The sequence below is a fragment of the Micropterus dolomieu genome, linkage group LG02, assembly GCF_021292245.1.
Source record: "Micropterus dolomieu isolate WLL.071019.BEF.003 ecotype Adirondacks linkage group LG02, ASM2129224v1, whole genome shotgun sequence".
Taxonomy (NCBI): Eukaryota; Metazoa; Chordata; class Actinopteri; order Centrarchiformes; family Centrarchidae; genus Micropterus; species Micropterus dolomieu.
The window spans coordinates 20756612-20783089 of NC_060151.1; the positions used below are offsets into that span (position 1 = coordinate 20756612).

General features: G+C 38.1%; 2 protein-coding genes across 2 annotated transcripts in view; both read right to left on the reverse strand.

Moving 5' to 3' along the window:
* LOC123958568 (myosin heavy chain, fast skeletal muscle-like) overlaps positions 1-26478 on the reverse strand; it is a 90944-nt gene that overhangs the window by 5430 nt on the left and 59036 nt on the right. The window contains exons 3-23 of the mRNA XM_046031987.1: positions 6554-6776; positions 6172-6315; positions 5198-5354; positions 5047-5074; positions 4849-4960; positions 4669-4761; positions 4526-4589; positions 4133-4231; positions 3941-4044; positions 3719-3857; positions 3513-3631; positions 3261-3410; positions 3016-3186; positions 2612-2918; positions 2170-2243; positions 2000-2087; positions 1798-1915; positions 1577-1700; positions 1351-1487; positions 955-1210; positions 182-424 (exon numbers count right to left, since the gene is read on the reverse strand). Of these exons, the coding sequence (XP_045887943.1) occupies positions 182-424; positions 955-1210; positions 1351-1487; positions 1577-1700; positions 1798-1915; positions 2000-2087; positions 2170-2243; positions 2612-2918; positions 3016-3186; positions 3261-3410; positions 3513-3631; positions 3719-3857; positions 3941-4044; positions 4133-4231; positions 4526-4589; positions 4669-4761; positions 4849-4960; positions 5047-5074; positions 5198-5354; positions 6172-6315; positions 6554-6757 (2931 nt within the window). The 5' untranslated portion in view covers positions 6758-6776. The remainder of the gene's footprint in view (positions 1-181; positions 425-954; positions 1211-1350; positions 1488-1576; positions 1701-1797; positions 1916-1999; positions 2088-2169; positions 2244-2611; positions 2919-3015; positions 3187-3260; positions 3411-3512; positions 3632-3718; positions 3858-3940; positions 4045-4132; positions 4232-4525; positions 4590-4668; positions 4762-4848; positions 4961-5046; positions 5075-5197; positions 5355-6171; positions 6316-6553; positions 6777-26478) is intronic.
* Positions 9817-17996, reverse strand: LOC123967247 (myosin-8-like). Its single transcript, XM_046043307.1, has 6 exons — positions 17915-17996; positions 17519-17730; positions 17381-17476; positions 17164-17289; positions 10160-10328; positions 9817-9980 (listed from the first exon to the last, which is right to left on the reverse strand). Exons 1-6 carry the CDS (start codon positions 17994-17996, stop codon positions 9817-9819), a joined length of 849 nt encoding a protein of 282 aa, XP_045899263.1.

Here is a 26478-nt window from a genome sequence, read left to right on the forward strand (position 1 = left end):
TGCTGGTGGGCCTCTTGGAGGGCTTTCTTCTCCTTTGTTAACTTGGCAATAGACTCATCTTGAGATGCCATCTCCTCTGTCAGGTTTTTTACCTGAAATGATGTGAAAGGTGCATTATTTCCATCACTTTATATCTATATAGTCTATCTTTAAAAGATGATAGATTTAAAATGATAGGAACCTTGTTTTCTGTGGCATGCTTCTCCTTCTCCACTTTAGCCAAGGTGAGCTCCAAGTCATCAATGTCTTTCTTCAGCTCAGAGCATTCATCCTCCAGCTTCCTCTTCTTACCAGTCAGCTCAGCATTGATTTCCTCTTCATCCTCCAGTCTCTCAGTTGTCTCTTTGAGTTTAGCTTCGAGCTGGATCTTGCTCTTAATGAGCCCCTCACACCTTTCCTCAGCATCAGAGAGGTTTTCACTTTCCTATAGTACATTTTGAACCCACAATAATTTAGTTAGTTTGGTACATGTTAAAGCTAGACTAAATGAGCTAGATAAATGAATTTCTGCTTGCCAAACAATTTGACACAATGGTGATTAAGCCTGTCATTGTCAGGTAAATCTCCTTGTATTAGTAGTATACTGGAGTAGTAGTAGTATTAGTATACTGTTTTGGTAGTGATGTGCTATTTGCCAAACAGCAATGATTGTCTGCCATAGGTGAAGGGGGAGTGACCTAGTGAAAGCAGCAACTCCAAATGGCAGATCACGTCATAAGGACGTATCGTCATGTTTTAATTATCTTCACTGTCAGAAGGGGGAGACACTGCAGTTTTAAATATTTTAATGTTCCTATTTTTTAGTTAATTATTCCTATAGTTAATCTCAACTTTAGGAAGACAAACAGAAGACAAGCAACCTATGTGGCCTCACCTACCTAGATATCTGAACACCAGTGTTCAATTAATAATATTAAAAAGCATATATGATGGAATGCTGTGTTTCCTACTTACTGAAGCCACTTGGAGTTGCAGGTCATTCTTTTCCTGCAGCAGAGAAACCATCTTCTCCTCCAGCTCCTTCTTCTTGGCCAGGGCAGCAGCCAGGTCTGATTTCATCTTATCATAGTTCTCCTTCATCTGTTGCAGCTCCTTCTCAGTCTCAGCACTCTTCAGAAGAGGCTTGATCTTGAAGTACAGTTTCAGCCATGGCCAGTTTTTCACATTCATGAATGAACGGATATTGTACTGGATGGCATAGATAGATTCCCTAAAAAATATATATAGATGTAATGTAATTTCTACTGAAATATGAGTTTGTAGAGATGCATAGCATACCAATTTAACAATGAATATCTGTAACCTATATAATTGGACAGTAAAGTTTAGTGTACTAATTGAGAATCCTACCTCCTCTCCATCATCTTAACAAACTCTCTCCTCATGAGGTATGCTCTGCAGAGAGCCTGAGTCATGGTCACCAGTGTAGCCAGTTTCTCATCTCTCATCTCCTCCAGCTGACCCAGCAGACCAGCTTTGAAGAACACCTGTGTTGTCAAGTGAAGAAAATCAGTCCTCAGTACACTTGGCTGTAACAGGAACACTTAATATGTTAATAGTTTCTATAAGGATGAACCTTTGTGTGTCCAAACATGTACTGAGTGTGGTCCACATCAATTGAGCCCAGCAGCTTCTCTGAAGCTTTCTTGTTGTCAATGAACTGTCCCTCAGGGATCACACTGGCATTCAATACTTTGTATCTGAAAAAGATTATTATGTTGTTACTCATATTTACTTTACTTCTCAGCCTGGTGTTTTACATCATAATAACTTGAAGTACTTCTACTGAAAAATCACCTCTGCTTGAAGTCACCATAGATGATTCTGCTGGGGAAGCCCTTTCTGCAGATTCTGATACCTTCCAGCACACCGTTACATCTCAGCTGGTGGATGACCAAGAAGTTCTCCATAAGACCTGCACGTTGCAAAGGTATTATTTAAATTCCTTTAGATTACCATGTCATACATTTTGCACAAAACTGGCTTATGCGCTTCTTACCAGGTGTCTTTGATTCATTAGGAATCAGGCAACGGACAAAATGAGGGTGAGTGCTCCTCAAGTTGGTCATCAGCTTGCCCAAATTCTCCTGTAGATCAGCAAGATAGTTGGTCAGTATTTTAAGATGAGTTTTGTAACTGCTTTTTAAAAAAACATGTAACAATACATACTCTGAATACAGCAGACACGGTCTGGAAGGCACCACCCTTCTTCTTGCCACCCTTCTTGCCCCCTGCAGCAGCCTCTGTTTAGCAAAACATTGAATATCATTATTGGCACTGAACCTGTTATAAGTTTTCTTCTCTGTGGAAATTGGATTTGATTTTTTAAATTAACATAAATTAGTATATTACAAGAGAGCATTCATTAGCTTCTTACTAAGCCTTACCCAAGTGAAGCAGACACAGTTTCTTGCCCGTCACAACAAACTTACTGTACCCCGGGTAACATTATAAATGTAAGCTGCACTTTCTGATTAGTTGCCAGCTCATAAAGAGAAGGCAATTTTAATAATGTTACTCTATCTTTAAAGTAGAAAATAGTTTAGCAGGTTAAAACATCTGTACAGGATACACACAGTTTCTGAATACTCTGCTCACTCTTATTTCTTACCATCGGCTGCACCATGGGCTGCATACAGGAAGGCCAGCAGTTTGTTTGAAGCTTTCTGGTAGAGCTGAATAACTGAGTCATTCAGGGGGTCCTTGTTCTTCTCCAGCCAGCCAGTGATGTTGTAGTCCACTGTACCAGCATAGTGAACCAGGGCAAAGTGAGCCTCAGCTTTGCCCTTTCCAGGCTTTGGCTTCTCAAAGGCCTTGGTCTTGCCAAGATGCTGATCATGCAGCTTGTTCTTGAAAGTTGTGTCAGAGGCCTTGGGGAACATGCACTCCTCTTCAAGGATGGAGAAGATTCCCAGTGGCTAAGAGAAGTTTACATTATATTTTGAAATATTTGTTTGTGGAAGTAAACATTTACACAAGAACAAACAAATCATGTCTTCAGGAGTAATTACTTGCCTTCTCGATAAGCTCAATACAGGAAGCCAAATCCATACCAAAGTCAATGAACTCCCACTGAATGCCTTCTTTCTTGTACTCCTCTTGCTCCAGAACAAACATAGTGTGATTGAAGAACTGTTGCAGTTTCTCATTGGTGAAGTTGATGCAGAGTTGCTCCAGGCTGTTGAACTGTAATTACAGAAAAACATTTAATTTCTTGCCAAAATAAGGTTGAACTGCTCAGATATTTTTCAGCTACTCACATCAAAGATCTCAAATCCAGCGATATCCAACACTCCAATGTAGAACTGTCTTGCCTGCTTTGTGTCCAGCATCTCATTGATACGGATGACCATCCACAAGAACATTTTCTCATAGACAGACTTACACAGAGCACTGACAGCATTGTTGACCTAGATACAATGATATTTTTATTGTCATTTCGCTGAATAACTTTTTCATATGAAAATCAAGTGTTTTCGGGGGTTTTTAAATAGGAAATTTCTTTTTATCACCTGTGGCACAGTCTGACCTTTGGTCACCATCTCATTTCCAACCTTGACTCTTGGGTAGCACAGAGCTTTCAGCATATCAGCAGAGTTCAGGCCCAGGAGGTAAGCGATTTTATCAGCCACTGGAAGACAATGAGTATTAAGTACACATTGACTTGAGTAGTATTTAAAAGACTAAAATACTTGTTTGATGAAAATTTATTATTTACCCTCAGTGCCATCAGGTTCAGCCTGCTCCTCACGCTGCTTCTGCTTGAATTTCATGTTGCCATGATGCATCACAGCTCCAGTCAGCTTGTAGATGCCCAATTTCTCATCAGCATTGAACCCCAAGATGTCAATTGCAGTCTGCAATGTAAATGAAGCAAAGCTATTGGTATGTGAAACATTTTTCCCAGTATACCATCTATTTACCTGCATTGTTATCTTACATCTGTTGCAATGAACTCCTCCACATCATCAATGCTTTTGACAGTGATTTCACCCTGACTGATCATTGGGTAGTCATAGGGATTGGTGGTGATCAGAAGAGCCTCTACACGAGCACAACAGAAATACATAGTGTTATTTGGTGTTACATTTGCATTGTTTACATTTAAATTTTTAATTTATTTTGTACATACCCAGGAGCTCAGGCTTGTGGCCAGTCATTAGCTGATAGAAGATATGGTAACTCCTCTCAGCAGACAACTGGAAGGTGACACGAGACTTCTCCAGCAGATCTAAGATGAACAAATCAAGGTCACATTACAGTATATTGTAGTATGTATGAAATCATACAGTGGCAACAACTGTCTTTCCAAAGCTAGCGTCATACCCAAGAATAAATTAAAACAACCGTAAAATGTAGAAAATGACAACAGAAAGCAACCGGAAGGTGACACAGGACTTTTAAAGTAGATCTATGAACATGAAATGAACACATTTAACTACAGTCTTTCAGATTACCGTTTTTCATTATAATATATCGCTTTATCAGAGATTAATGATTGACTTAGTCCATGGTTGAAACTTACATGTTTCAATATCAGCTGATGCCAGCTTGCCAGTAGCGCCAAAGTGGATCCTGATGAATTTACCCTAGACAGGAAGACCATTAATAAAATCAGTTATTGTAATTTAGCAACAAAAGTCTCAAAATATTCCCTCAGTTACTTACAAAACGAGAGGAGTTGTCATTCCTCACAGTCTTGGCATTACCGTAGGCCTCTAGTAGAGGGTTGGCTGCAACGATTTGGTCCTCAAGGGAGCCCTGCATGAGAATATTTGACTTACATGAGTGATGCTTTCAAATTAATTTTCCTCTAACAAACAGTTTATCTTAAACAACTAATTTTACCTGCATTTTGCCAGCTACTGGCTCAGCCTTCTTAGCTCCAATAGCTGCAATTGTTGCAAAGTACTGGATGACACGCTTGGTGTTGACAGTCTTTCCAGCACCAGATTCTCCACTGGGGAACAAAAACACAATGTCAAGTTTCTGCTTCATATAATGAAGTTTATAAAGATTTAGCATTATATTTAGTTTAATACTCACGTAATCAGGACAGACTGATTCTCCCGATCTGAAATATAAATATACATGCTTCATCTGAATTCCATTTTTATCATTCTTTCGATAAGTTTTTGTTGAACATACATTTAACCTCTGTGTATTCATATTTGAACACTAGAAAGATCCATCTTACCAATTTGCATGAACTGATAGGCATTGTCTGAGATGGAGAAGATGTGGGGTGGTGCCTCAATCCTCTTCTTTCCTCTGTATCCCGCCACAACTACAGCATCATATACAGGAAGCCACTTGTAGGGATTCACGACAACGCAGAACAACCCAGAGTAGGTCTGTAATAGGACAGCACATACACACAGTGATAACATTTATTATTTATTAACATTTGTGGGGGGATGTCTGTATATTGATAAATCCATGACGCTTTCCATGGTTCTGAAGTATAGCAGATGGATTTGTAACTGCGCCTTTTTCACTCCTGCCCTTCTGTCAGTTTCATCTTGGATTCATAATATTCTCTAAACCTTTTTTTGCTGTTCTCACTTTTTATTTTTCAAATAAAACAAATATTTGCAAATTCAGTGTTTATTTGAGAATATAATGTAATAGTTATCCACAATTTCAAAGTTGAGTAAATGCTCCACACAGAGGATGGTCCTATTGACCACCTTTCCCCTGTTAAAGCTAAATTATGTAGTAATTTTATTTTAAAATTACACCTTCAAAATCATTTTGGTGGTACACTGACGTGTAAGAGTGAGAACGTTATGTTCTACGGTACCATGTCACATACTAACAAAAATCTTCAGCAAACCAGCAAGACAGATGCCAAGCTGGCCGCCTTGCTGTTGGACTAGTAAGTAACAACTTATTAGCTGGTTTGCTTTGTCTTGTGTTGTTGCACATGTTTGATGTTTGTCAAAGTTTTCGTCTTGCTAGTTTTTTAGTAAGTAATGTACTCAAACCAATGCAGTTGTACAGCTGCACAGCTTATTTAGACAGCTGGGAATTACACTCTGAAACTGCAGGGCCACCAAATCACAAAAAACAGCAAATTTTACATAATCTTGCTTAAGAATGAACAAATTATCAAGATACTCATACATATGTACATACAAATTGAATTTGTATAATATAGTGGAAACTCACGTAGATCATCCATGAGGCATAACGCTCTTTGAGGTTGTACAACACACAAGGCTCATTGAGGTGGGTCATCATGACCATGTCCTCAATTTTGTCATACTTTGGGGGATTCCTCGGATGGATGTCGTCCTCTTTTACAGTGAGCGTCTGAATCGGAAATAAATTGATTTTTCTTTACTAAGAAATCATTTCAAATAAAAACATTCATCAGATGGATACCATTGTTGTTCACAGTTTTACTGAATTTAAAGTACAATAATAAACATATAGTTCAGTAGTTGCTTTACTAATATGTTGTTTTAAATACACACTCATGGATAGGATGGCATCCTCCTACAGAAAGAGGGGAGTTTTGTTCAAAAAGGTAAAATAATGAATAACCTACCTTTCCATTTTCTGTCTCAACCGTGGCTTTGCCACCCTCTTTCTTCACAAGTTTACCCTTGAGGTACATCTCGTCTGGATCAGCCACAAAGACGGCTGTTTTGGCATCAAAAGGACTGGCTTGTGCCTCAATCCTCTCCCTCTCTGGTTTTCGGAGGTATATGGCCGCTGGGCCATACTGCTCCATCTCTGCGTCTGTGCTCATGGTGGCAGTTCAGTGGAGCCTGAAAAAATGAAGTATCCACAATAATTTTAACATATAAACATGATACAGATATGGTCTTGTATCCAGGTGCTGGATATTTCATGCTTTTTATGAAGACATCTTTTACCTCTGCTTGTTCTAGAAAAGAATGAGTGGGGAGTCTCTGGTGGAGTCCCAAGATGCTATGAAAAGACAATTAAACATAAGTGCAATAAACAATAGTTTGTTTTTCTAATTTCAATTTCAAACCAGTAGACGGTAATGGCGGAAACACGTATTTAGACTTAATAATTTACTGTATACTAAACGTATTCAGTTGAATCATGAAAGTTCAATACTCTTCTTTCCCCTCAATTGCCCTCCACAACCATAGTAATAGTATCACCGTTAATCATCATTTAGTATTTATATGATAAGACAGGGTACGGATTAGATGCCAACACAAACTAATTAATTGTGTGTCTTTGGAGGAAGCTACGTCTTCAATGTGTTAAGAGTATTTAAAGAAATGTTTTTTGGAATAATGTTGCCCACTCAAGACAACCACTAATGTATCTTATTATGCACAAGTAATTAGCAGCACTTTAACTTGACTAACTAATGAATGAGAGTACAAACTGATGTCTGAGTGAATACACTCACCTGTGTTGGGAGCCTATCAGTTCATGGTGAAGTCCAGAGCTGCCTCTTTTATAGAGGGTGGGAGTGACTGGTCAGCACATAGTCTCTCACTCAGTATGGTCATGGCTTCTTTTCATTCTGTTGCTTATTTTATGTCAATGGTGTTTAAGGAGGTAGAGAGTCACAACTCTTAATTGTAACTTATATATAATATATAATAATTAAAAATAATACAGCACACATTATGATGTTACACCAATTGATTTTATTTAATTTGATTGCAACTTGGGATGTGACCAACACAATGTGGTTGTTTAATTTTTACTATGAACAAAGCCTTTCTACCAATACAAAAAATTGCAGTACAAGAGTTGCTGAAATTTACTCACACACAAGTAGCTTTAATTAAAAAAAGACATTCAAGTTAACATATAAGGTTTAAGGGAGTGCTGAAGGACCCATATATGTCAAATTATTTGAAGAGAAAGAAGGAGGTGTTTATGCATTTCTGCTCTAGATTATCTTCATCAGCTACAAGCTTGCTGCTCTAAATACTACTGCCTCCAAATGCAGGCATGAAAGTGATGGCCAAATTGTATCATTCATTTAATAGTGCAGAATATGGGTTGTGTATGATTCCAGTAATTATATGTCTTGATTTAATGGACATTAAACTCAAAACATGTTGTGAACATTGACCATCTATTTCTTAAATTCATTGGCAGGTCTGGGGGTTGTTCTGGAAAGTCTTCCAAAGTCCACTGGTATTCAATTGCAGGACACTTGCACATTTGTGATCTCTGACATGAAAGAAAGTTCATCCTAAATTACATTAATATAAGTTGTCAACACATGTTAATTAAATAATAATATTCGTCTTTAATATTCATTTAGAGATTGAACTAAGTCTGATTCTAATTCATAATGCTTAATAATGTTTTGTAATAATAATTTAACAAAACTTTTATTGTGCTCATAATACCTTGTGAAACATGTCAATAATACCTAAAGAACACCTTAAAATCTATATCATGGTGTGTAGTTGTGTTTGTGCACTATTTAATCTTATGAATCAAAATCAAAGCACTTTATTAATTGAGTTCACATCGCATTATGTGCTTATGCCATGTCAGATACATAGATAGAGCTTGGTTTTTAGAAATGAGCCAATGTTTGTGGTCTAGAGTTACAGCACTCTGGCACATCTCATATTCCTGTAATAAAATTCATGTTGAAGTATTATCCATATAAGCTCAGTCGCTTGTTGTATAACTCCTTAAATGGATAAGAGTTGGCAACTCGTTTGACATCAGGCCCAAAATAAGTTCCACACTAGGCAAAATAACTTCAGCGGTTGCTACATTTGATACTAAGGAGGTGGCATCTGCTAAAGAAGCATGATAAGTGTCTTGGCAGAGGGCTTATGTTCATTTAAGCATTTTTGAGTCCATTTCTTAACTGATGCTGACCTCTTTTCAGCTGGCTCTTGGACACATATTGATTTAAGCAGATGGTGTCAGGACTTAGTGGTTGCCAAGTGACCGACACACATATTTTCCATCACTCTTTATAGCTTATTTGCTCCTGATACTGATTACATCAGGTCTTTGCTTCAAACTTGATATTTTGATACAGTGTTTGTTTGTATGTGTTTGTGTGTGTGTGTAGGTGTGTGTTTCATCCGACATGGATGCTCATGGAAATCTAAATACTGTTTGAGTGAAAAAGTGATAATTACTTGGACCCTGAGTGATTTATGCAGTTCCTTTGACATATAGGGATTCTGCTAAGCAAAGAAACCTGCCAGAGACCTCAATCTGTTCCAAGATTCCAAGTCAAGGTTTAATTTCCTCCAGGAGTGCTAATACTTGCGTGACTTGGCACCCTCTATAAAGTTGTCACTTGTGACATCCCAAAGAAGGGCAAGATTGATTTCAGGTCTTGTAAAGTCATTTATTGTTCCATGAATTGCATGGTCTAATTCACCAGTGGAGAAGTAATGAACAATTTAGCTAAATTATTTTTGCACCAATAAACAGAATTAAACGGACAATTTAACTCAACACCAAATGACTTTTGGGAAGAGCTTAGTTGTTGAAGGTCGTAAGAGTGTTTCTCAGGGTAGGGTCTCAGAGTAGGGTTTTCTGATAATTTCACCGACTTTCAAGGTGCGCGGAGATGAACAACTTTATTGTCAGACCAACACGAACCTGATGAAGGCCCCAAGCTGAAACATGATGATCTCAAAATAAAGTGGTTCTATTTACTACGTAAGTGTTGCTGGAGTTTTGTCCTGTTCAGACTTTCTCAAACATGCCAACAATGAAAGATCTAAGCTTTTAAAAACAGTAACTATTACTATCAATAACTACTGATTCCTCTCGACGCCCCATGTTGCAAATTTAAGATTTCAACTTGTATGCGCACTTTACTTTACATCATTTCAAAGGGACATTTGGACTTAAAAACTCACAGCGGTACAGTGCTGCTGACACTGTACCACAAGACATCACAGCATGGCTGATTTCCCGACTTAGTTTTGGATCAGCATCAACTCCACTTCTCTCTTCGACCTCAACTTCCGCTTCCAGCTCACTCAACTGAAATGTGATGATCAATAATTCATCAAAAACTTTAGTACTAAGGAAGGTTGAATTTATTCTACTCATTGAAAGTGCAATTACAGAATTAGAATACTTTATTGATCACCAAGGGAAAATTTTAAATATATAAATTTTACATTTTTTTACATCCTAAAACTCATACAGTATATACAGTTCATACCCTGGAGTTTCTGGAGCTGCTTCTTGCCACCCTTCATGGCGAGGTTCTCAGCCTCATCCAGGCGATGCTGCAGGTCCTTGACTGTGACCTTCAGGTTCTTCTTCATCCTCTCCAGGTGAGAGCTGGTGTCCTGCTCCTTCTTCAGCTCCTCAGCGATCATGGCAGCCTGAAATGATGGGCAGCTTGGAATTCTAATTGAAAAAATTTACATTAAGGATCGAAACGTGACTAAGTATTTGGTGATGTAGCATTTTACATACAAAATAAGACTCAAACATAAATTCACACTCCATGTGAGCCTAGATTTGATGATAGAAGGTTTATTTACTGGAATTTAAGTTGTTGTTTATGATATACGATTTGCTAATAAGCTGAGCACCAAAAGTCTTTCCTTGATGAGGATACCAAGAAAGCTTTTACTATCAAAGTTTTACTGTTGTAGGGGTTTAATATGTGAGATGCTGAAAAGAGGATTAATAACCTGAAACAAACGAAAAACTTACAGATTGCTGCTTGTCGTTCTCCAGATCCATTATGGATTCCTGGGCCAGTTTCAGATCTCCCTCAAGCTTTCTCTTGGCTCTCTCAAGGTCCATGCGGAGCTTCTTCTCTTGCTCCAGTGATCCCTCAAGCTATCAGATTACAGTTAATGATAGTTGATTTGAGGCATTTAAAAGACAGAGCACCAATACTAAGTAATTACAGGGCAAAGCTACAATGTAAAAACAAAAGTATTCTTACATCGTCCACTTGCTGCTCCAGCCAGAGATCATCAAGTGTTTGCTGGTGGGCCTCTTAGGGGGCTTTAACACTTTGGTAAGGCACATAAGAAGACAAGGACTCTTTATATCACATAGAAATCTAAAAATGTGAGCAACAGTGTTTAATTTGTAAAGTGTATATGTGATAGAATAATTTTTGCTTTGTTTCCTACTTAATGAAGCCACTTGGAGTTGCAGGTCATTCTTTTCCTGCAGCAGGGAAACCATCTTCTCCTCCAATTCCTTCTTCTTGGCCAGGGCAGCAGCCGGGTCTGATTTCATCTTATCATAGTTCTCCTTCATCTGTCGCAGCTCCTTCTCAGTCTCAGCACTCTTCAGAAGAGGCTTGATCTTAAAATACAGTTTCAGCCATGGCCAGTTTTTCTCTGGGCTCTGTTGTATGTGAAAATGGTTGTATGTGAAAATGAAAATCAAATTGTCACACATATTTACCTTATTTGTCATCATATTAAGTTGAAGTACATCTACTTAAAAATCACCTCTGCTTGAAGTCACCATGATTCTGCTGGGGAAGCCCTTTCTGCAGATTCTGATGCCTTCCAGCAGACTCTTACACCTCAGCTGGTGAATTACCATAAGTTCTCCATAAGACCTGCACATGGCAACATATTACTTAAATTCCTTTACATTACCCAGTCATGGTGCACCAAACTGGGCTATGCGTATCTTACCAGGTGTCTTTGATTTTTTATTTGTAATATGTGGATTAGATGTTTAAATTAGCATGAATGAGTACTGTGCATTACCATAGAGGATTCATCAGCTTCGTTTTAGGCTGGACCTAAGTGAAACAGCAATGGACATCATTAGGCATATTTTAGGGGGGCTGAAGTTACCCTAAAATAGGCCTAAGATCTTCCAAATAATAATAGGAAATTATAAGATTTACATTATTTTTTTTTTTTCTTTTTACAGTGCAGACATGTCCCCAACAAAGAGAAGCAAGAATATTGAGAAATACAATATAATAACACAAGTATGATTTATATTTATTGGCTTAAACATTCTGGTAGTGATAGAAAGACGTTTTAAGAGGTGTGTGTTGAGAGGAGATTGTTGATGTAGAGTGAAACTGTAAGTTGTTGTTAATGTCACCTGCTTGACTTTAGCTCTGTTTACTTGAGGCAAAAGAAAGGGGATATTTTAGTTGGCTATGGAAAACACTAGACTAGCTAGTGTGAACAATATCAATATAGTCTATCTCTATAGTATTTCAAAACAATATCAGTCCCCATAGAATGGTATTGTCAGTGAAAACTACATATCATAGTGTCCCTTTTAATGCTATTGTATCCTTAATTCAATAACCAGATGGATATTCAAAGATATTTTAGGAGAGAGAGAGAGAGAGAGAGAGAGAGAGAGAGAGAGAGAGAGAGAGAGAGAGAAAAGCAGGAGATTGGCAGGGCAGCTGACTCTAAGGAGGCTGGAGTGATTGAGGTTAGTAGTGGTCTACAGATCTAAGGAAATGTGGGGTGTTTTGTTTTCTTCTAACAGGCATTTGTTGGCAGGTCTAAGCACCAAGGCAAAGCCTAAACTAAATTATTTCATGTTTATTATATTTGCTTTATTCTGACCAACTTTATTTTCTGCATTTATTGGCTGTAATTAAATATTTAAATAAGCAGATGTTGCCTAAATGTAGACAAGGCTATACATGAGCATACGCCCACAGATATACACAGATGAATATCCATATTAATTTGAAAGCAAACATACATACATGCATCCATACATGTAGTAACGGTTAGTTCAAATCTTTCTTTCCTTTCCCCATCAGGTTGTTAAATTTAGCCAGTAGCCACTTTAAATTCTTAAGGATCCTTATCAACAGCTTACATCATGAAGTATTTATTGTATTTGTGTATGCAAGTCAAACTTCAAATCAAAAATCACACTGTGATTGAACCAATCTACAGCGCAATAACAGCAATTAGTGTAATTAAATAGCATTCTTTGGACCTGCAACTTATATAATAGAGAGATGAATTAGATATGGTATTACTTTATCACACATTTACATGAGCAGACAGATAGCATTTAAGTCACAGCCTGCAGAGGAACTCAGCAGGAACAAAGTCTGGCCTAAGTGAATTCCCCCCATGCAGCTTTGATGTGCCTTAACAGTACAGTAACTTTTGTTCAACAGAGGAGAAATGGAAGAAGAGAATAAGTATTTTGCTTTTACATGGTGATATCTTGGCTTCTTTACTGGTTGTTAATGTAAGTGTAGTTCTAATAAAGTCAGAAATGATGGAAGTACAATGATTATGCATACCCCAGTGGCTGAACCATATTTTTCAGCTACTCACATCAAAGAGCTCGAATCTATCCAACACTCCATGACGTATGACCATCAACAAGAACATTTTCTCATAGACAGACTTACACAGATCACCGACAGAATTGTTGACCTAGAAATAATGTTATTATTATGGTAATTTCTCTGAATAACTTTTTCATATCAAAATGCAAGTATTTCCCTAATTTTTTAAATATTAAATTTTCTTTTAATCGCCTAGCACGGTCTGAACTTTGGTCACCATCTCATTTCCGACCTTGACTTTTGGGTAGCACAGAGCTTTCAGCATGTCAGCAGAGTTCAGGCCCAGTAGGTAAACAATTTTATCAGCCACTGAAAGACAATGAGCAATAAGTACATATTGACTTGGGTAGTATTTTACACACCAAATAAATAGGTAATAAGTTTAACAATTACCCTCAGTGACATCAGGTTCAGCCTGCTCCTCATGCTGCTTCTGCTTGAATTTATGTTGCCATGATGCATCACAGCTCCAGTCAGCTTAAAGATGCTCAACTTCTCCTCAGCAGTGAAGCACAAGATGTTAATTGCTGCAAATCATTTCAAGTAAAAACATTCATCAGATGGATGCCATTGCTTTTCACAGTGTCACTGAATTTAAAATACAATGATACATGTATAGTTCACAAATGTTTTAAAATGTCATTTTAAATACACACTCGAATGGCATCCTCCTACAGAAAGAGGGAAGAAAGAATGAATCACCCAACTTTCCAGTGTCTGTCTCAACTTTGCTACCTTCTTTCTTCTTAAGTTTACCCTTGAGGTACATCTCGTCGGCATCAGCCACAAAGACAGCAGTTTTGGTGCCTCAATCCTCTCCCTCTCTGGTTTTCGGAGGTATATGGCTGCTGGGCCATACTGCTCCATCTCTGCATCTGTGCTCATGGTGGCAGTTCAGTGGACCCTGAAAGATATAACATATTTAACATATACACATGACATATATATATGGTCTTGTATCCAGGTGGTGATGATTTCATGCTTTTTAAGATGACATATTTTACCTCAGTTTGATCGAAAAAAGAATGATTGGGGCAGTCTCTGGTGGAGTCCCAAGATGCTATAAAAAGACGATGAAACATGAGTACAATAACTTGTATGTTTGTTTTTCTAATTTCAAATTTGTCAATTAGAAAACAGTAGAGGGTAAAGGCAGAAACATGTATTAAGGCTTAATAATATACTGCATACTTACTGTATTCAGTTGAATTATTAAAGTTCAATAGATTCCCATGATAAGACAGGGTGTGTAATTAATTGTGTGTTTCTTGGTAGAAGCTACGTCTTCAATATGTCAGGAGTATTTTGAGAAAGTTTGTTTTGAAATAATTTTTTCCACTCAAGACTTTTTATATACAAAATGTAATTAGCAACACGTTAACTTGACTAACTAACTAATAAGAGTACAAACTAATGTCTGAGTGAATACATTCACCTGTACTGGGAGCATTTCAGTTCATGCTGACGTTCAGAGCTGCCTCTTTTATAGAGGGTGGGAGTGACTGGTCAGAACCATGTCATGTCTCTCACTAAGTATGGTCATGGCCTCTTTTCATTCTGTTGTTTATTTTGTGTCAGTGGTGTTTAAGCAGGTGGTATGCATAATTCACATCTCTTAATTGCAACTATAATTTAAAAATACAGCACACATAATTATGTTATACCAGTGATTTTATTTAATTTGATTGTAACTTCGGATATGACCAATATAACTACAAAAATAATTGCAGTACAACATAAAGAGTGGTTTTGTTCAATCATAAAGACATTCTAGTAAACCAAATATGGCTTTAGGGGGTACTTAAGACACACAAGTAGGAACCTTCACATGTGAAATTATTTGAAGAGAAAGGAGGTGTTTATGCCTTTCTGCCCAAGATTATCTTAGTTAGTTACAAGCTTGCTGCTCTAAATGTTGATCCACTACTGCCTCCAAATGCAGGCATGAAAGTGATGACCAAATTGTATCATTCATTTAATAGTGCAGAATATGGTTTGTGTATGATTCCCATAATTATAGTTCTTCATTTAAAGGACATTAAAGTTAAAACATGTTGTGAACATTGACCATCTTTAAAAAAAAAAAAATTCATTGGCAGGTCTGGGGGTTGTTCTGGAAAGTCTTCCAAAGTCCACTGGTATTCAATTGCAGGACACTTTCACATTTGAGATCACTGACATGAAAGAAAGTTCACCCTACATAACACATAATAAAAGACACATAATTAAATAATAATATTCATCTTTAATATACATTTAGAGGTTAAACTCAGTCTGGGTAAGAATCATTCATAATGCTTAATAATATTTTGTAATAATAATTTAAGAAAACTTTCATTGTGCTCACTTCATGAATCTTATGTGTCATTTATGCCGAACACATCAGAATCTATATCGTGAAGTGTTTAGTTTTTTTGCACTATTTAATCTTATAAATCAAACTCAAATCACTTATTAATTATGTTTTTATGCCATGTCAGATATATACATAGTGTTTGTTTTTTGGAAATCACCCAATGTTTGTGGTCTAGAGTTACAGGACTCTGGAACATCTCATATTTCTGTAATAAAATTAAAGATGAGGTATTATCCATTTAAGTTCAATTGCCTCTTGTATAACTCCTTTAATGGATATGAAAACAGTTGGCAACTCGTTTGAGATCATGCCCAAAATAAGTTCCACACAAAACAAAATAACTTCCCTCAGTTGCTACATTTGATACTAAGGAGGTGACATCTGTTGAAGAAGCATGATATGTATCCTGGCAGAGGTCTTATGTCCATTATGGCATTTTTGAGTCCATTTCTTAACTGACGTTGACCTCTTTTGAGCTGGCTCTAGGACACGTACTGATTTAAGCAGATGGTGTGAGGACTTAGTGTCCAAGTGACCAACACAAGTATTTTCAATCCCTCTTTATAGCTCATTTGCTGCTGATAAAATGTATTATATTTGATATAGTGTGTAGACAGAGAGAGAGGGAGACTGTCACACATAAATGGAAGACTGGAGAGATGACACCTGTATACCAGGGCATATAAATTACATTTAGTTACTTTTTGATTGCTTTTCTAAATTTCTAATGAATGTTTTCAGCCTTGAACACAGTTGAAAACAAAGACAGCTGAAAGGCAATTTAACTGGCAGACAGGTGGGGTTGCAAATTTAAACATGAGAACCAGTATATCTATACCAGTGTGCATGAACTAATAAGCATTATCAGAGATGGAGAAGATGTGGGTGGAGCCTCAACTCTCTTTTTGCCTCTATATGCCCCAACAACCTGAGCATCATACACAGGAAGCCACTTGTAGGAGTTCATGATGACACAGAATAGGCCACTCACTTCATTGCTTCTATAATTGCATTGCATCTCCCTCAGGACCAAGGTCCACACAGAACTGATAGACCTGCTCACTGAGGCTATAGTAGATGCTGAGTTGACCATCACTAAACCCAAAAAAGAACTCCTTACACCATATTACCCCGTTAGACTGTACTGTGGCAAACATGCTGCTCTTAACTAATTGCCCCAAGTGGGATTAATAAAGTTGATTGAATTGAATTGCAATAGAGCACTGCACTCCCAAAAAGCAGAAGACTGGGTACAAGACCACAGACAGACAGGACTGAAACTCAAAACCTAGACACAGAGAAACCAAAATCAAAAGACAAAGAAGGCATGACCAAAATAATATAACCCAGACAAGCTCAGGACAGGATCGTGACAGAGAGCTGGTGTCCTGCTCCTTCTTCAGCTCCTCAGCCATCATGGCAGCCTGAAATGAGGGGCAGTTTGGGAAAAAGTTGGCATTAATGGTCAAAAGTGAGCAAGTATTTGGTGATGTATAGCATTTTAGATATAAAAGAAGAATCATTAACATAAACTCACATCAGTGATAGCCTTTTTGGCTTTCTCCTCAGCATTTCTTGCTTCCTGAACAGACTCATCCACTTCACACTGAGCCTGAACAAGGTCAGCCTCCAGTTTGTTCTTGGTGTTCAGAAGACTGGTGTTCTAAATATTGACCAAGATAAGAGAGTGTTTTACAGGTATATGGCTCATATGTTTGATGGGATACATTTCTTGTGAATTAATAAAAACACACCTGAGAGTGAAGCAGTCCAACACGCTCACTAGCATCAACCAGCTCCTGCTCAGCCACTTTGCGTCCACACCTTAGCTCCCTGCCACTGCACTCAGTCTAACTTATGATATTGAAAGTGCTCTGCATTGAATCATTCACCCTCTGGCTTTTTTGCTCCATCACCTCATCCTTCGCTGCCAGCTTCTGGTCAACCTTAGCTTTGATCTGGTTTAGCTCTAGCTGAATATGCAGAATGGGCTCAGCTTCAAATAATTGCTTGACTGTGAAGAGTCTTGTTGTCTTATTTGACAGTGCGTTTAAATTTGATAAACAGATATCCGCCACTAGTCCAAAATGCTGCTGCTTGCCACCTGACAAGAAAGAAAAAGGGACCACATCACACCTGTGTTGCGCTCCCTCCACTGGCTTCATGTACAGGGTTGATTTTAAAATCTTACTTTTATCTTTTAAATGCTTTAATAGATTGACTCCACTTAACGGAGCTTCTTTTGTGTGTTCACACTCCAGCTAGAGTGCTGAGATCTATCAACTCGCCCTCCTGGATGTACCCAAAACTAGAGGTGACTGAGGCTTTGGTGTAGCTGCCGCTAATCTGTGGACCGACCTGCCAGTCCATATCAAACACTTTAAATCACTGTAAAAATCTTGCCTTTTAACACAAAACGATACGAGTTGTCATTCCTCTCAGTCTTAGCATTCCCATAAGGCTCCAGCAGAGGGTTGGCTGCAATGATTCGATCTTCCAGCAAACACTACAATTCTTTTTAAATAGATGTAAAGAATCCATAAGCAGACAATTTTCTGACCATTGTTTCATAAGGAAACTATTTTACCTATATTTTGCTTGTGTTGACTCAGCCTTCTTAACTCTAGCCACTGCAATTGTTGCAAAGTACTGGAATAAACGCTTGACAGTCTTTCCTGCACCGGATTCTCCACTGAGGGAAGAGAGACACATCTTGAGTCATGTCACTGTCTAAATAACTGAATAATGCATCCTGAGCATCATTCACAGGAGGCCACTTGTAGGGGTTCACAACAACACACAACCAGGCCAGAGTAAGTCTGGAAAGAGAACAGAGTTCATTTAGAAGAGTATGCCACATAATATTAGCAATATCACACAATGTTTTATAGACTACTGGACTCTATTTCTGCTCATAAAAGTATGATGGTTATGCTCAAATGTTGTCCCAAAATAGATGCTGTGCAATGCATATGCAGATTTTTGAAACACTAATTTGCACCAATAAAAAAAACTTACTCAAATTGAAATTCTGACTTACTTGAGAAGGATTTTATAATGAGAGGCTGTCTCCACTTACTGTTTCCATTAAACATGTTCACAGTCAGGAATGGAACTTAATTTTGGAGAAACAACCAAAAGGCGTTGGCACATCTCATATTCCTCAAATTAATTTTTATGTAAGGCCCTTTTCTAAAAGTTCAAGTGGTATTACACCTTACCTTAAAATGACAAGAACATTTGCTAACTAGGCTGAGATAAGACCTATAATAAGTCCCACTCAAATATCAAAGGTCTTTATCCTTGTGCTATATTTGATTATAAGGGTGTTGTTGCTGTAATGGAAACTGTGTCCCTGACACTGGTTTTGAGACATTGCTGCAATTTGCTCGAAACTAAAATGACCCACATTATCCTGAAAACAACATTCAGCTGTCCAAATGCCTTTCAGAAATATTAACATTGAATTCAATAATAGTTTTAATATTTGTAACATTTATAGTCTCACAACCTTATAACTTTAAAACTGACTTTACAGCATTTTTAACTTTTATAAATTTACCATAATATTTATTTTCATGTCGGCATCCCATTTTCTCACTAAGGTATAATTATTTGTGTCTAGCTGTCTCAAGATGAAGATTTGTGGCAGCACACTTTCACAATTGGTTTATTCACTTTATGAAAAATGTATCAAGTAACCGAAACCAACATCTGCACTCCTGTGTTCACTGCTACTTTACCTGGTCTGTGCTTGTAAAATATCCACCGTGTCCTTGTAATGTAAAACCAAGTTTTTTTGTTTTCTTTTACCAAGTGAAGTCTATGTGTGAACACAATGCCTTTATAAGACACTATACCCCCCAACCCTACCTGACACCTGATTTGTGATTTCCACCATAAATTGTTGCAGAAAAAACCCACACCCCAAATAAATACCTTTTGTGCTCTGTCATTGGTTAGGGTTTCAAAGACACATGGACTAAATTGTTTTACAAGCAGTCCCTCTTCTGGAATGCCCTGGAATGCATCATTGGTGATGTAACCAGGTGTCCTTGGGTGTTTCAGGTCTTTCAATATTAGAGACCCTCATCCTGGTGTAACAGGAAATCCTTTGCGTTGTGTTATGAACAAGCACCACAGGCTAGTATTCCCAGTTGAGTCGTTTTATTCCAATAATAGACAAACAGTGCGGTTACTTCACTGTTCTTGAACATTCATCCTCGGCAATGATGACACTAGATATAAAAAAACCTTGTTACCATACACACAGAGCTTAGTAGTTGGTTAATTTAGCTAGCATCATAGCCTAAATCCTGCTGTTCTTAGAACAGATATAAATATGTAAATTGACAATTGGTAAGTTAAATTGGAAAGAACATAATGTGTGTCATTCCCTTAAGGACGACCACACGCCTATTTTAAAGTGGCAGAACACTAAACCAAAGTACACAAATATACACTTCAAATACACACTTCAGGTAATTGGCAAATGGAAGCATTATTAACCATGTTAAACTGACAACCCAGCCGGGGTTGATCAGGCCCCAACTTTCGTCCCAGCAGCAACTGTCCATGGATCAGCTCTCTTGATCCAAAGCAGACTGAGCATCCTGCAAAGCATGACCCATTAGTGACCCTCAGCCTGAACTGGTTGTAACAGTTCATGAACAGGTCCTTGATTTTGCTGGAAACATGGTGGCTGTGTAGTGCAGGCTAAACCAGACTGTGTGGTCTGGAACAGTAGGCCAGATCCAACCAGAACCTGATTAGAGCTCTGTTGGGTTCAAGCTCCTGTGCTCTCATGAAGGGTGTCATGAAAGAAGTGATTGATTTCATCTGTTGAACACAAGAGACGGCCACTGCGCTTATACCCAAGTAGCCACTTTGTATAGCCAATGGGACTGGCAATGAAAGTTGCTCTCTTCCTGGCCCTGTCTTTTCCCCATCTCTTGTGCCACTCTGCTCTGCAGAGGGTTATTAGCTTTTTCCTTGGGATGTTTCGTAGGTCAGCTAATGCTTGCTTCTTCTATTACGGTGATCTCTTGTACTGGTTTTTGAGGGTTCGAAACTCCTTTCACAGGTGATGTATTCTAGTGGCCCTGTGGTTGTTGTATGTATCTTAACTGTGAGCTACAGTGATTTGCTGTTTAATCAGTCAATTTATTTATAGAGCACTTTAACCGCAACAAAATGCTGTACAAAGATTAAAAGCAAACATCAATTTACAGGTTATCACATACATATAATGTATACCGTTAAAAACACTAACAAATGAGTTCCTCCAAGTGTCATCCTCAAGGGTCAAAAGCCAGACGGAAAAGATGGGTTTTAACTCAAGTCACAGCTAAGATGTTTGTAGTTTTGCACTATGCACATTTCAGATGGACCAGCATTTCTCAGTAAGACTGTAAGAGAATGACAGAAGAAAATGCTGCTCACACTTCAGGTTATCGTGTTCTCAAACAGTACAGTTATTTTCAAATGACAATATAGTCATATGATATCAGGAGTACTTATTACAACTAGTGGTGGAAATGTATGGAGGATTTTTTTTTGGTTTTCAAAAATGAAAAGAATTATCCAATTTGGGATTAAGAATTTAGGATACGTCATTTAGGATATGACATTTTGGATTTCGGATTGGGTAATTAGGATTTTTGATTGCAAATGAGGAGGCATGGCCCAAAGACGGGATTTGGAAAGCCTACTTAAGGCCTCTTCACAGAGAACAATCCTAAAGACACGGTGGTCCAGTGGATAGCACTTTGGCCTCACAACAAGAAGGTCGCGGGGTTCAAACCCCGGTCGCATGTTCTCCCCATGTCTGTGTGGGTTTCCTCCGTCTGCTCTGGTTTCCCCCCACCGTCAATAACATGTTAGTTCTTCAGTCAGTGCAATTGACCAGGCACTGATAAAAACCTGGAGTTGGTCCCCGGGCGTTGCACAGCGGTTGCCCAGTGCTCTCTTGAGGGTTAAATTGCAGAGAACGAATTTCACAACATGTATGTGACAATAAAAGTATCTTCTTCTTCTTCTAAGGAACAGGCACCAAAACCTCTGACCGTTAATTCAAACTTCAAATTAATAAATTTTCTAGTTATACCCAAACAAGAGTCGCCATTGGCTATACCTTGTGGGGATACAGGACAGGCCTAGGAGCGTGGCCATGATGGTTAGGGTTAGACACTTAGAGCTAAAATAGAAAGCATGCATACTGCTCTTTGCCGCACAGTAACGTGAGTGACAGTACGGAAATGTTTAACTTTTACTTTCCATAGCTAGCATTAGCTGTATCCAAAACTAACTCGCCAGACAAGAACTGTCTGTTTTCCATGCCTTTTGTTTATTTTTGTCTGATAAATTTTGGATTCTAAGAGTTCATTGTTTACAACACAACAAACTCCCTGCCTACAGAAGAAGACAGAACCCCTGTGCTTAAATTGAGAAAGGATAACCTTTGAGCTCACTTATCAACCTATTTAAAGTCAACTTGGCTGTTCTTATCCTTGCTGCTGCTGCAAAAAACAGCCCACCGTGAACCCGCATTAAATGTTCCCTAAGGTACTGTCATTTTTGTGTCACAGTCTAAGATGCGAAGAACATTGTTGTCCATTGTAAAATCATTGTCACTAGCAAAAAGCCTTCAACCGTGAACAATTCTACATCTAATTTATTGAAGCAACTGCTAAAGCAGCACAGCAATGTGAAGATTATAGAAAGAAACTCCAGCTACTACTGCCAGTAATGTGTGCAGGAGAGAATGGCTTTAAGCAACGTTGTATGTTTTGTAAAAACTTCCCTTATAAATGCTTGTGCAGACAAACAGTAGTTCAAAAGTCGAGACTAACTTGCTTAATGGTTGGTCGTTGTTTGTGGTACTGTAATAACAATTGGTTGAGACAGCCAGTGTATGGACTTACCCTTCAATGTCAGCCTATTATTAATTAATCAGTCCTTCCAGGATTTCACAAGCGCCACTGTATTTCCCCACTACTACTGTCTGTTTATTTGACAATATAATTATACATGATTTCAGAGTTTAGTAAATGCTCCGTGGCTGTGGAGGATGTTCTAATTGCACCCCCTTCCACTATTAAGAATTTAAAAATAACCAAGACAAATATATATATGTACACACACATTGAATTTGTATGTAAGTATGGTGGAAACTCACATAGATCATCCATGATGCATAACGCTCTTTTAGGTTATACAACACGCAAGGCCCATTGAGGTGGGTCATCATAACCATATCCTAAATTTTGTCATGCTTTAGGGGATTCCTCGGATGGATATCCTCCTCTTTTACAGTGACCGTCTGAATCGGAAATAAAGTGAATTGTTTTTACTAAGAAATCCTTTCGAATAAAAACATTCAGATGGATACCATTGTTGTTCAGTGTCACTAAACACAGTGATAAATGTATAGTTTACAAAATGTTGTACCAAAATGTCATTTTAAATAAACACTGATGGATAGAATGGCATCCTCCTACAGAAATTGGTAAGTTTTACTTCAAAAAGTAAAATAATGAAACTTTCCTGTGTCTGTCTCAACCGTGTCTTTGCCACCCTCTTTCTTCACAAGTTTACCATTGAGGTACATGTCGTCCGCATCAGCCACAAAGACGGCCGTTTTGGCATCAAAAGGACTGGCTTGTGCCTCAATCCTCTCCCTCTCTGGTTTTCGGAGGTATATGGCCGCTGGGCCATACTGCTCCATTTCTGTCTGTGCTCATGGTGGCATTTCAGTGGAACCTGAAAAAGATGAAGCGTCCACAATAATTTTAACATATCAACATGATATAGATATAGTCTTGGATCAAGTGGTGGTGATTTAATGGTTTTTAATGTGACATCTTTTAACCTCAGCTTGGTACAGAAAAGAATGAGTGGGAAGTTTCTGGTGGAGTCCCAAGATGTTATAAAAAGATGATTAAACATAAGCACAGTTTTTTTTCCGATTTCAAATCTGTTCATATAATTTGAAAACAGTAGAGGGTAATGGCAGGAACACGTATTTCGAATTAATAATATACTGTATGCTAACTGTATTTAGATATTCAATATCCTCCCATCCCCCTGATTTAGTATCTGTATAAGACAAGGTGTGTATTAGATGTCGACACAAACCAATTACCTCTGGAAGAAGCTACGTCCACAAAATGTCTTTTGGAATAATGTTATCCAGTGAAGACTATCACTAACGTATCTTAATAAGCATACCTAATTAGCAATACATTAACTTAACTAACTAATAAGAGTACAAACTGATGTCTGAGTGAAAACACTCACCTGGGTTGGGAGGCTATCAGTTCATGCTGAAGTTCAGAGCTGCCTCTTTTATAGAGGAGGTGCATATGCATTTCTGCCCTAGATCATCTTAGTTAGTTACAAACTCTCTGCTCTAACTGTTAGTCTAATCACTTTCATGCCTCCAAATGAAAGTGCATGAAAGTAATGGCCAAATTGTATCATTAATTTAAAAGTGAACAATATGGTTTGTGTACGATTCTAGTAATTATAGTTCTTGATTTAAAGGACAAAAATAGTTGAAACGTGTTGTGTACGTTGTCTATCCTTTTCAAAAAATTATTGGCAGCTGTGTGGGTTTGTTTTGGAAAGTCTCCCAAAGTCCATTGGTATTCAATTGCAGAACACTTGCACATTTGAGATCTCTGACATGAAAGAAAGTTCACCCTAAATCACATTAATAAAATAGTTTTCAACAAGTTAATTAAATAATACTATTCATCTTTAATATACATTCAGAGGTTGAACTAAGTCTGGGGAAGAATCATTCATAATGCTTAAATAATATTTTGTAATAGTAATTTAACAAAACTTTCACTGGGCTCATAAAACTTACGTGTGTCAATAATACCTAAAGAACCAGAATCTATACCTTGAAGTGTGTAATTGTGTTTGTGCACTATTTAATCTTATGAATTAAATTCAGAGCTCTTTATTAATTCCCTGTGAACCTGTATGCAGGATAAGCAGTTGACAATGGATGGATGACTCTTTATTAATTGAGTTTACATCACATGTTTTTGTGCCTTGTCAGAGCCAAACATAGAGCTTTGTTTTTGGAAATTACCCAATGTTTGTGGTCTAGAGTTACATGACTTCCTGCAATACAAAGAGAGAGTTCAAATGCCTGTAACTCCCTTATTGGATATTAAAAAACAGTTGGCAACTTGTTTGAGATCAGACACAAAATAAGTTCCACACAAGGCAAAATAACTTAACCAGTTGCTACATTTGATACTAAGAATGTGACATCTGTTAAAGAAGCATGATAAGTGTCTTGGCAGAGGGCTTATGTTGATTATGACATTTTTGAGTCCAATAGTTAACTGACGTTGACCTCTTTTGAGCTGGATCTAGGACACATACCGATTTAAGCAGATGGTGTGAGGACTTAAGTGTCAAAGTGACCAACACAACTATTTTCCATCACCCTATTTGCTCCTGATACTGATTACACATCAGGTACTTGCTACAGAACTGATATTTTGATACAGTGTTTGTGAGAGGGAAAGGTTGAACACACACACACACACACACACACACACACACACACACACACACACACACACACACACACACCCCTCCTAAAGTATTGGAACGGTAAGGCAAATTTCTTTGTTTTTGTTGTTGCTGAAGACATTTGGTTTTAAGATGAAAAGATGAGTATGAGACAAGAGTTCAGAATTTCAGCCTTTATTTCCTAGTATTCACATCTAGATGTATTAAAAAACAACTTAGGACATATCACCGTTTTTTAGTAGACCACAGTGTTCTTAGGCGAGCAAAAGTAAAGGAACAAATAATCATCAAGTAAATAACATTTAGTATTTGGTGGCATAACCCTTGCTTGCAATAACTGCCTCAAGCCTGCGACCCATCGACATCACCAAACTGTTGCGTTCTTCATTTGTGATGCTATTCCAGGCTTTTATCGCAGCTTCTTTCAGTTCTTGTTTGTTTCGGGGTGTTTATCCCTTCAGTCCCCTCTTAAGGAGGTGAAATACATGTTCTATTGGGTTAAGGTCAGGTGACTGACTTGGCCAGTCTAAAAGCTTTCTCTTTTTCCCCCTGATGAAGTCCTTTGTTTTGTTGGCAGTGTGCTTTTGGGTCATTGTCCTGCTGCTTGAAAAACTTCCTCCCTATTATTTTCAATGCATTTCTCAGTAAATTGGCAGACAAAATGTTTCTGTATACTTCTGAATTCATTCTGCTGCGACCATGATCAGTAACATCAATAAATATTAATGAGCCTGTTCCAGAAGCAGCCATGCACGCCCAAGCCATGACATTACCTCCACCATGCTTCACAGATGAGCTTGTATGCTTTGGATCATAAGCACTTCCTTTGTTTCTCCACACTTTGGCCTTTCCATCACTTTGGTAGACATTAATCTTGGTCTCATCAGTCCATAAGATCGTGTTACAGAACTTTTGCAGCTCATCTCTGTACTTCTTTGCAAATTTCAATCTGGCCTTCTGATTCTTCCTGCTGATGAGTGGTTTGCATCTTGTGGTGTGGCCTCTATATTTCTGCTCTGAGTCTTCTTCCAACAGTGGATTGTGATACCTTCACCCCTGCACTGTAGAGGTCTTTGGTGATGTCAATTACTGATCTTTTGGGGGTTTTCGTCACAGCTCTCACAATATTTCTGTCATCAACTACTGTTGTTTTCCTTGGCCTACCTGTTCGACGTCTGTTGCTCAGTACACCAGTAGTTTCTTTCTTTTTCAGGACTTTCCAAATTGTTGTGCTTGCTTTGCCCAATGTTTGTCCAATAGCTCTGGTCGATTTTCCTTCTTTTCTCAGCTTGACAGT